This window comes from Nansenia antarctica, assembly GCF_963989245.1.
Source record: "Nansenia antarctica genome assembly, chromosome: 7".
Lineage (NCBI taxonomy): Eukaryota > Metazoa > Chordata > Actinopteri > Argentiniformes > Microstomatidae > Nansenia > Nansenia antarctica.
In genome coordinates, this window is record NC_137677.1 from 2,208,853 (window position 1) to 2,220,533 (window position 11,681).

General features: G+C 42.1%; 2 protein-coding genes across 2 annotated transcripts in view; one reads left to right on the forward strand and one right to left on the reverse strand.

Annotated features, from left to right (window-relative positions):
• herc2 (HECT and RLD domain containing E3 ubiquitin protein ligase 2) overlaps nt 1-7,101 on the reverse strand; it is a 102,147-nt gene extending 95,046 nt beyond the window's left edge. The window contains exons 1-4 of the mRNA XM_080535446.1: nt 7,026-7,101; nt 6,183-6,278; nt 3,287-3,380; nt 2,076-2,207 (exon numbers count right to left, since the gene is read on the reverse strand). Of these exons, the coding sequence (XP_080391572.1) occupies nt 2,076-2,207; nt 3,287-3,380; nt 6,183-6,254 (298 nt within the window). The 5' untranslated portion in view covers nt 6,255-6,278; nt 7,026-7,101. The remainder of the gene's footprint in view (nt 1-2,075; nt 2,208-3,286; nt 3,381-6,182; nt 6,279-7,025) is intronic.
• An 887-nt stretch (nt 7,102-7,988) lies between these two features.
• On the forward strand, nt 7,989-11,110 carry nipa1 (NIPA magnesium transporter 1; the record flags this gene model as incomplete). Its single annotated transcript, XM_080536231.1, has 5 exons — nt 7,989-8,148; nt 8,320-8,367; nt 9,365-9,455; nt 9,975-10,135; nt 10,602-11,110. The coding sequence occupies exons 1-5, from the start codon at nt 8,016-8,018 to the stop codon at nt 11,108-11,110; spliced, it is 942 nt and encodes a 313-aa protein (XP_080392357.1). The 5' UTR covers nt 7,989-8,015.
• Nucleotides 11,111-11,681: the final 571 nt, after the last annotated feature.

Sequence of the window (11,681 nt, forward strand, 5' to 3'; positions counted from 1 at the left end):
CGACATGTGGCCAGCCGGGGCTCGAACCGCCGATCTGCCGACCTTGCGATCATTAGACACGTTTATATATCAGATTTACTCAAATGTAAATCAAGGGAATTGTGCCATGAACTGCTTATGATAACATAATTGTATATAAAGCCTTTTAAAGAGTTGTTTTGAGTTTTTTTTTATTGTTGTAAAAGTACTCCCGACATTCCCAACATTCTCAACCCTTCTCTCGCTCAGCATAAAAGGCGTGAGCCTCTCCCTGTATGGCGGCCCTGTGAAGAACACAAGATAGGCCAAAATAGCAGATCTGAAATCCACTTAAGCTTTATGTAAGCCAGACTGGGTGGGCTAACTTTCCATACTGTGGCCTGGAGTTCAGCAGTCTTTGCTCTACACTCAGCTGCCCTAGGCTATCCAGACAGTTTTGTATGGACCTCATGATCTAACGCAATGTATCTGGCTATCTGTTTTTCTTTGATTAAAATGGTAAATGGACTGCACTTATATAGCGCCTTTATCCAAAGCGCTTTACAACGGCCTCTCATTCACCCATTCACACACCAATGTGTTCGTTGCCATGCGTTTAGATAGAACACACAGGGTTGGTGGCCTGTGGCTGGAGAACAGGAAGTAGGATATACAATCATTGAAATGTGAGCCTTAAATAGATATAGAGCACTGAAGTATAAAAGCAATCCCAATGATCCCCTCTCTACTTCCATCTGCAGTGCGACCACCACACAGTGAACTTCGCATACAGAAGAGTAATCCAGCTCAGGCCCGGGGCCAAGGAAAACACCTTCTTCTATCACCTTCTTCTAAACCTAGGTTGTAGGTTGTTTTTATATATAGACACTGGAGAAACAGAGAAACAGTACAAGGGGGGCAATAGAGGTTTTTAGGGGACACAGTAGAGGGGAAAAGCGTGTGTCGTCAGGAGACGCAGTGCTGGGGGGGCAGTAGATGTCTCAGTAGATGTCTCACATACGCAAGGAGCCTTTAGCCCAGTAGCAGACCAGCAGACTAGCCTACAATCAGTCAGACCCAGCCTGTCTGCCTGGGGGCCTCCTACCCCCACCCCCCCACCCCATCCCACCTCCACAGGCTTATCTCTCACAGCCAGCAGCCCATCACACACAGCCCCTCCTAGCCCCGTCTGTAAACACTGTGACAGACACGACTACGCAGTATTGAAAAGGGTAGGTTGGGGGGGGATGGGGGGGGGGGGGGGCTGCCTAGATTACCACTAGACTGTGGATGGGTAAAAATAACTGGCGTGCAGACAGTTAGCAGAGCGATCCGAGTCCTACTACACCTCACGTGCCAAGAGAGAGAGAGCACACAAACACCAGCGGGGAGCGGAGGCCAACGTGATAGTGAGGAGAGGACGAACTGTGTGTTGAAACAGTTGGGATTCCTGGATCTCAGACGTATTTAGACGTGGCGAAACCTAACTGATGCCAGCGCTGACTTTCACATTACAGGAAAACCTCTGTGATTGTTTACAGACCGAGGTACGAAAATAGATAGCCACAGTGTTGTCAGTTCAGCTCTAGACGTGATGAACTATAAAAACATAACACCGCCTATAGTCCGATTTCAGAGTATTCCAGAATTGATGCGTAGCACCATTCTGTTTTCAAAAATGTGAAACAAGGGGCGCTTAGGTAGCGTAGCGGGTTAAGTGTTGACCATGTAACCGCAGGGTTCCCGGTTCGATTCCGGCCGCGGACATATCCTGCATGTCATCCCTTCTCTCTCTCTCTCTCTCTCTCTCTCTCTCTCTCTCACCCATCCTTCCTGTCAAAATCTCTACTGTCTCTATCGCAATAAAAAGGAAAATATGGGGGAAAAAAAGTGAAACAAGGACAAGAGGAGAGCTTCAACTTTGCTGAAGTGTGTTTTAGGATCGGTATGATTCCTCTAAGTATCGACCGTTGCCTTTCAGACGTGGGCCTTGTGCTTATGACGTCATTCTAGCCATCGACGTTGTGTCTCAGATCAGCAGAAACACTTCTCACCATCTTTCAGCTAAATGACTCTCAGCTTTAATTGGCCGCAGAATAAATTGAACACCGACTCACCTGGCTGCCGCCCCCAGTCCCACGTCTCAATGATGGAATGATGGACAGACGTCGATGCCTCCTCCTCCTCCTTCTTCTCTTTATCGTTAGACTCATCCTTCTTCTGAGTCCCAAAGCAATCAGTGCAGTCTTCTACAGAGAGGACAGACATGAGACATTGGGACCAGAACAACTTTCACTTTCAGAACCGTCACTGTGGCCTCTTTCACACCGGCAGTTCTGAACGCCGGTTCGCGTTCGCGTGCCGAAACCTCCGAACGTTGCCGCTGTCTGGCGAACGAGCCCGCGTTCATACCAGTGTATCGTTCGCCAGACAGCGCCAACGTTCGGAGGTTTCGGCACGCGAACGCGAACCGGCGTTCGGAACTGCCGGTGTGTAAGCCCTATGTGTGAGTCCTTCACTCAGACTTCAGGGAGGAAAATAATAATGAATGAAAATGTATGTATGTGCTCATCTGAATATCCCTCTGCCAACTACAACGGTTCTTTCAAATGTTAAAGAAACATCATGTGAAATAATGTATTTTCTAAGAGTGACTTTTTTTGCCGAATTCACACAATTGTGGAATAGAAATCACCCTACAATGTTTACATTAAAACAGTAGCTCTTTGTCACATGATCAAATACAAACACAACCTAATACGTACTACTACTACTACTAGACAGACTGTCCTCACATGTAGATGCCTCCTGTTTTCAGAAGGGGGGTGTCAGCAGTCGTTAATAAACAAAGACACACTGTGAATATTGCTACGGCAGATTGTGATCTTAGAATGATAAGGTTCTATCTCCGTTTAGAATGATAAGGTTCTATCTCCGTTTAGGGCAGTTCAGAGATATTGAGCGTCAACGTTTTTACATTCCATTATGTTTTGTGAGATGGAACCTTTGTATTTTATTAATTACTAACTAAAAAATGTCAACATTTTAAAAATAACACCACACAGGCATTAATAAACACCTAATGGATCAGATTACCGTATGTAAAAAAACTCAATTTTGACAAAAATGGAGATAGAACCTTATAATTCTAACATCACGATATTGTGTTTGAATCCACGCCCTGGTCTCTAGCAGGGAGTGAGAGGCCTTAGGGGTAGATGGGTGTTGGTCTCTAGCAGGGAGTGAGAGGTCTTAGGGGTAGATGGGTGCTGGTCTCTAGCAGGGAGTGAGAGGTCTGAGGGGTAGATGGGTCCTAGCTGGTCCTTACCTGTGTGAGCAGATTCGTCTCCATTAAAGTCTATTTCTTCATCCTTCACCATCTCATTCCACATCTCACTCAGTCCCTCTGGAGAGAACGCTCGCTGCATTTGGGGAAAAAGAAATCAACATGATCATACTAGGGATGCTCCGATTTATCGGCCACCGATTTAAATCGGCCGATTTCACTCCAAATGACTCGATCGGTGATCGGCAAAAATGGCCGATCGCAAAAACCGATTTTTTTTTTTTTTTTTTCCTGGGGAAGACAGATAACTGAACAGAAAACATAGGAGGACGTAACAGTATGTAAACCATGAAGGCCACGTTTATGATGTCTTTTATACAGCCATATCGACTGACTTGGGCTTCAGGCCCTAACTGGGTGATAGGCCAGACCTTTACTATGCCATAAAAATGGGTCTGCGTTTGCTTGGTGCCTAATGGATCAAAACTTTTGTCTAAAAAGCAAAAAATATGTAGGCTATCCAGTCAGTAGGCCTACAGTTATGTAGTAAAAAAAAAATCGGTATCGGTATCGGTTGATCTTGAGGAAAAAAATCGGTGATCGGTATCGGCCCCAAAAATCCAGATCGGAGCATCCCTAGATCATACACATTCATAGGTACAATAAGCAACCAGAGCTCAGACAACATCCTACATCTGAGAGGCGCCGACTCAAATTGCATCACGTCCTTGCGAAACGTTTTAAAGAGAAACACACAAAATGTCAACAGCAAAAGAGATTCACTCAAAGTGACTCTGACTGCTAGCTTATATTTCAGGCTCAATGTATTTTAAATAACCACATTAGACTCAAGCCTTTAATGCTGCCACTGATTAAAAACCCCTCCTAAATTTCGTTGTTTGGTACCTGTACTGTAGCAATGACAATAAAGACCATTCATTCATTCATTCATTCATTCATAAAGGACAAGTGGCAGGTTTGAAAGCTGTCTTGTTGAGAGGTGGATCAGAGGTGACCTCTGACCTATAATAAGGCCTCAATCACACAGGAAAGTCTATAGAGATGCAACCTCAGCAAATATGTTCAAGTCAAGACTAAAAACCCATCTTTTTAATATTGCCTTTAAATGACTAAGTAATTCAATTAAGATTATATAATGATTAAAGCACTTTGAGCTGCAACGTTTGCAGGAAAAGCACTATACAAATAACGTTTTTATTATTATATTATTATTACCCACTGGGCCTCTAAAAAAGGTTAAAGAGACAAGAGAAAACACTGTCATCCTCCTCATACCACACAGAGAACAACATTCAGCTCCTGTTCATATCACAAACAAAGTAGGCTATAGTTTAGTCTGTGAAACTGAGATGAGATCGGCTTCACACACACACATTCACACACCAATGGCGGCAAGCTGCCATGCAAGGCGCCGGCCGGCCCGCTCACTGGGAGCAATTTTGGGGTTCAGTGTCTTGCCCAAGGACACTTCGACATGTGGCCAGCCGGGGCTCGACTCGAACCGCCGATCTGCCAACCTTGTGATCATTAGACATTAGACTCCACCTCCTGCACCACAGCCGCCCCATATCACAAATAAAGTAGGCTATAGTTTAGTCTGTGAAACTGAGATGAGATTGGCTGTGGGTCTATAGATGTAGATAACTCCCTTTGTAAATAACAACTACAGGAATAAACTGAATAGCCTGTATTGTGACAACAAGTATAGAAATACTTTCACTCGAATAGTCACTTTGCCTCGGGAGTTCTTTTGTCAATGAACAAACAAATGTTCACTTGTTCATGCTCTCCACATTGCTTCATAAAGTAATGCAAGCACTAGTGAAAATTGGACGAGGCAACAACAACATTTCAAAGATTCAGGTTTCAAATGTCAATAACATGGTCAATTAAACATGACACCAGCCATGCAACACCTGTATATGATATGGAGTAGGACAACTTTAACTAGACACCATTGAGAGTGTGAGCAGCACACAGCAAGTCTAATTATGGCAACAAGCATTTATCAGAATTCTTGAGCAATATTAGATCAAATGACTAAAAGTAAACAGACACACACAGACACACACAGACAGAGAGAGAGAGAGAGAGAGAGAGAGAGAGAGAGAGAGAGAGAGAGACAGAGACAGAGACACACACACACACACATATACACACACACACACACACACACACTTGTGTTGGTAAACAGACAACTTACAGTATTTTTTCTCACAAACCAAACTAAACTAGTTTCATCGACTAATAATATTAGGCTAACTTACACGTTGACAGTCAAGCCATCTTCATTCAGACCCCCACATTACAAACCCATCATCCATGCCATGTCTCTTGTGGTACAGATGTTTTATTGAAACCAGAAGAGAGGCTTGTCAAACCATCAGCGGGAGAGTCATCAAGTGTATATATGGAGCTATTTACATTGATTTCATATACAAATTATGTCAATAAAGAGACATTTGCTGGCAGTTGACAGTTGGCCATTGTCACGTCTCAGGCTTGAGGAAACCAAATCTACTGTGTCGGTTAGGGTTAGGGCAGGGGTTAACCATCTGGGGGAAACGCATTGCCTCAACTGCCATCCTTAAGCCAGTTACTATACTGTAACTGTCCTCATCAAACATCAGACCATCCGCCTGGATTCTATGTCAGTTAGTTATGACATTTTTCCATGAACTCTATGCAAGCATATACATCAAGTTATGCAGTACATATGCCACAAATAATGTAGATGTGGTCCAGTGTCAATATGGCAGAGGAGCAAACACTCTCATCACTATTTCATTTGACAATATTATATTCTCACGCTGTGGAGGTCCACTGTTGTGTGCAACGCGAAGGATGCAGGCTGCCGTTAAACCCAACAGAAGAAGAAGAAGAAGAAGAAGAGGTCCAGTGCTGACAGTCAACTCACCTGCAGGTCGATCTTCAGCCATTTGTCGTGGAACCTGGGCTGGGCGTCCAGGGTGAAGGATGGAGAAGGCATCTTCCTCTCTGCTCTCCTCCAACCCTAGAGACACACACACACACACACACACACACACACACACACACACACACACACACATTTTAAATGCTTTATTTATGTCCACATACATGTACAATTCTAAAGGACATAAATACTAACAGTGCATTTTGATATCATGGAAACAATCTGTTACAGTAGTACTGAGCCAACCACCAGTTATGCCACACACAGGATGTTATTCGCACCAGATGATATACACACACACACACACACACACACACAGTGCACACACACACACACACACACACACACACACACAGTGCACACACACACACACACACACACACACACACACACACACACACACACTTCAACACTAGAGAGTGTTGATCAAACCAACATAAATAACATAAGCTAGCTTAGATGTCTGTCTGTCTGTCTGGCTGGCTGGCTGGCTGGCTCTGGGGTGGCTAGCTAGAGGACCTAGGTGACATAATCCATCAGAAATCATCCCATTGATCATCGACATTGATCATATTTTGATCACATTTTATCATATTCACACATGTTGGTGTCTGCTGATGTTATTGCCCATGTCTGCTGCATCAGATCCCCTCCAGTAGCTATGTTAGCATGGCTGGCTAGCTCTGCTCACTGCTGCATCCAACTGAACTATATGACAGCTAAGCAAGGTTATACTAGTATACTATCTGTACATATCAACCCGTGTAATACTTGGTACATCGCTATGGATCCCATCATGTAGGACATATGGACATGTCTCGTTACCTGTGAGCTTGTCTTGTTTTATTCCCGTTCCCTTCTGCACCCCGATCACAGGCTTTGCTGCATTACAGAGTCCTCCATGTTGGACTTATGAGTGACAGGGGAAGGAGCCAATGCACGAGGCATGGAAACAGATGACGTCGCCAGGTCTGGCCACACGTCTAGTCTATGCATTAGGGGGCGGGACGAAACATGTGATAGATAGACAGGGGTGTGATCATATCTTCATTTAAAGGGACAAGCTATGGCAAAGCCCTTTTAACATTTATGAGCTACAATGGATATTCATTACTGATATCTGCAACACCATTTTGCCTAGTCAAAACTCAAATTCAAGATATCTTTAATTATATTTTGACTAATCAAAACTCACATTTGAGATATCTGTAATTATATTTTGACTAGTAAGATTCAAATGTATTTTGCCATTCAAGTGTATGGGGTTTGTCATTACAGATATCTACAATTCAGTTGTAGATATCAGCTATTCACATTGCCGATATCTGCAACTGAATTATGACTAGTTGTAATTACAGTTTCAGATATCTACGGTTTCATTCTGACTAGTCATAATTCCAGTTCAAGATATCTTTAATTCCCATTAATTCAAGATATCTACATTGTCCTTAAAGATATCTTGGATGAAGTTGTAGATATCTCAAACTGGATTTAGGAATAATCGTAATTAAATTGTAGATATCTATTATAAAGTTATAGATATCTTGAAATTCATTTTAATGATTGATATCTCAAATTCGTGATATACATATTTCTCCAGTTCCGCTGTCTGCATATCTCTGTCTGCATTCCTGCGCTCCCGTCATAGAACCAAACACTACAGATTGGTGTAAAGAGCTGATGCTTTCACCCATCTTTTGCCTTTTAAATCTAAGTTCCTGCACACTTGCACACCCCACGGACAAAGAATTGGAATGCGCCCCTCCTCCTGTTCCTGGACACCAAAACTTTAAATGATCAACTCTAACTCCAATAATGACTGTAGTAGAAATGACCGGAACTTCTAATCTACCGATGGCTGGTATATGGATAGCTGTCATATCAAGTTTCATTAATGGATCGACGTTTGTGCTTCAAAAAAAAGGAATTTTACGAGCCCGTAAAAGAGGTAGACTGTAGGGACAAAATGCATTTCATTCTAAACTGAATTCTGAATTCTAATTCTGAAATTCTAAATTCTGAACTCTCTAATAATTATTTCCACTACACATCTTGCCACGTATTGTAACACTGCCCATCGATGCAAAAACGCATTTAATTTTGTGCATTTCTACTGTAGGTGGGTCGTATATGAAAGATGGCGTTTGGTGGAGTGGCACGCTGGCGAGTGAGTAGAAGAACACTGCCACCTGCCGTTTGTAAACTGAAGTACATCCAGAAATATTTAGGGATATACAGGTGCAACTTAAAAGTTCATTCATTTCAGTAATTCAACTTAAAGGGTTAAACTTAAATATTATATAGACTCATTGCATTGTACATATGCATGATTATACTTTTCAGAGGGCTGACATTTCTGTATTTAAAATCCTTTTCTTATTGATTTCATGTAATATTAAACATTTCTGAGATATTTAATTTGGGGGTTTTCATAAGCTGTAAGCCATAATCATCAAATTTATAACAAATAAAGGCTTTAAATATCTCGCTTTGCATGTAATGAGTCTATATAATATCTACGTTTAACCCTTTAAGTTGAATTACTGAAATAAATGAACTTTTGCACGATATTCTAATTTTGGGAGTTGCACCTGTATATAACATATACACTCGCTGACCACTTAATTAGGAGCACCTGTACACCTCATTCATTCAGGTGATGTAATGGTATGGGGAATGTTTTTTTTGGCAGTGTATATTCTTCCATTGTCACCATGAGACATATTGGCCTCTGTCACAAAAAGTGTTTACATGTTAATAAGTGTAATTGCATGTAGATTAAAGACCTCTGAACAAAACAAAAAAAACACGGTGCAGCAGCTTTCAGTCACGCTGCGGCATACTCCTGGAACAAACTCCCTGAAGAAATCGAACAGGCCCAAACCCTTAAAATATTTAAATCTAAGCTAAAAAAAACACTTCATGTTTTGCATTAGTTATGATTAAACACAAACACTTCTATCAATGTCTTTTTTTCCATTAACTATTGTCTTATTAAATGTTTTATCTATTTACTTCTTATATTTGCTTTTATTCATTGTCATTTTTATTGTTATTACTATGCTGTATTTTTAAATAATGTAGGTAAAGCACTTTGAATTGCCCCTGTTGTATGACATGTACTATACAAATAACCTTGCCTTGCCTTGCCTCTGTGAATACAGTGATCGTGGGCCAAATTGGGAATTTCCTGGCATATAACGCAGCGCCTGCTGTGGTGGTCACACCTTTAGGAGCCCTTGGTGTGCTGTTTGGGTGAGTCACTCGATTTGACCTGTTGATTATGTGTGATTAAATTATACAGATGTCTCAGGAGGAGCAGTTAAGGTGTAACCTGAAGAGATGGGTCTTCAGTCTACGACGGAAGATCCATCTCTTCGGGTTACGCCTTAACTGCTCCTCCTGAGACATCTACTGCCCCCCAGCACTGCGTCTCCCGAAGACACCCGCTTTCCCTTTTACTGTGTTCCTAAAAACTTCTACTGCCCCCCTTGTACTGTTTCTCTGTTTCTGATTATCTGGCTATATGTCTAAATATATTTTTTAAAAGGGTGAGCTGGATTACTCTTCCTGCTATGACTGGTGGATTGATGATTCACTTGCTTAGTAAAATGTATTGATTGTAAGTCGCTTTGGAATAAGGTGTCTGCTAAATGCCAAAAATGTAAATGTATACAGTTTGATATAGGCCTACCCATGGTGGTATTATAGTATTTTCCTTTACTGCATGCATGCTTACGCCTTCCCAACAACAGTGCTTGCTTTGTGATGCAGGGCTGTACTGGCGTCGTTTGTCCTGCAGGAGCATCTGGACGTCCTGGGGAAGCTGGGCTGTGTGTTGTGTTGCTGTGGGTCTGTGGTGCTTCTCATCCACTCTCCCAAGTCAGAGAACGTCACGTCCAGTGTGGAGCTGGAGGAGAGGCTGGCCGACCCAGGTGTGTGTGAAACCTGGAGACGTTTCGTGAGCTTAGAGTTATAAGGTTCTATCTATTTTTGTCAATTTTTTTTTTTTTTTTTACATAATCTGATCCATTAGGTGTTTATTAATGCCTGTGTGGTGTTATTTTTAAAATGTTGACATTTTTGAGTTAGTAATTCATAAAATACAAAGGTTCCATCTCACAGAACATAATGGAATGTAAAAACGTTGACGCTCAATATCTCTGAACTACCCGAAACGGAGATAGAACCTTATCATTCTAAACTCACGATTTAGTTTAATACTCAATACTGCATATTACTTATCAGCTTAGGCTGTACTAATTCATCATGGTTTTCATGTCATTTTACTGTCTCAAATATGAATTCAATCTACTCAATCATGCTTAATTAATGTTGTTTTTAAAGATGAGAATGTTTCTGTTTGTGAGGCTGACTGGAGTGCCTTCTCTCTTTCTGCAGCGTTCCTAACCTATGCCTTGTTGGTGGTCCTGCTGTTGGTTGTGCTGATTGTCTGGATCGCTCCAGCACACGGCACATCCAACATCATGGTTTACGTAGCCATATGTTCTCTTCTGGGAAGCTTCACGGTTCCTAGCAGCAAGGGGCTCGGCCTGGCCGCCCAGGACGCCTTTAGCGGAGGTCCAGCCAGCAGCAGAGCCCTGTGTCTCTTCCTGGGCTTACTGGGGACGTTGGCGGTCAGCATCCTCATCCAATTTACTTTCATCAACAAGGCCTTGGAGAGCTTCAGCTCCAACATGTTTGAAGCCATCTACTATGTGACGTTCACATCCACTGTGATCCTCGCCTCTGCCATTCTCTTCAAAGAGTGGACAGCGGTGAGTGTGGCCGACTGTCTGGGGATGCTGTGCGGTCTCACAACCGTGGCTGTAGGAGTTCTCCTCCTCCGGGTCTCCCAGGAGGCGGTACTTACCTGGAAGCAAGATAAAGGACCAGAAAAACACGACTGATTACAGTGGTTATTAGTCGCAGCGAGATGTACTTTATCTATGGCATAATGAATTTAAAATTCATAAATTCAGACTTGAATTAAATTAATAATGATAATTGCATTGTGAAAGTGGGATTGTGTCTTACATTCAGGTGTAAGTATTGTGAAACATACTTGAAACATACTTGTGAAACTGTTAAAACTAATAGGGCTTAACGAGAGGCGTTGAAACATGATGAACTTACACACATGAGGATCTGTCTAAATACAGCAACATTAATAATAATAATGATAATAATAACTTTAATTTACATAGCGCCTTTCAAAAACCCAAGGACGCTGTACAAGGGGATGAAACGGACAGACCAAAACATTTGTTTACAAAGCTCAACTTTCTTTTGCTAAATTAAAATATTTGTTTGCTAAACCTGTTGTTTGCAAAACAACAGCTTTGCAAAACATGAGATTTGCAAAACATGAGATTTGCAAAACAGTTCCGAGTACAGTCAGGGCGGGACCTACAGCAGAAAGAAGTAACGCACGTCCCTATTGGCCAGTGTCGATCCGAGTGATAGCTTAGCAACATCCAA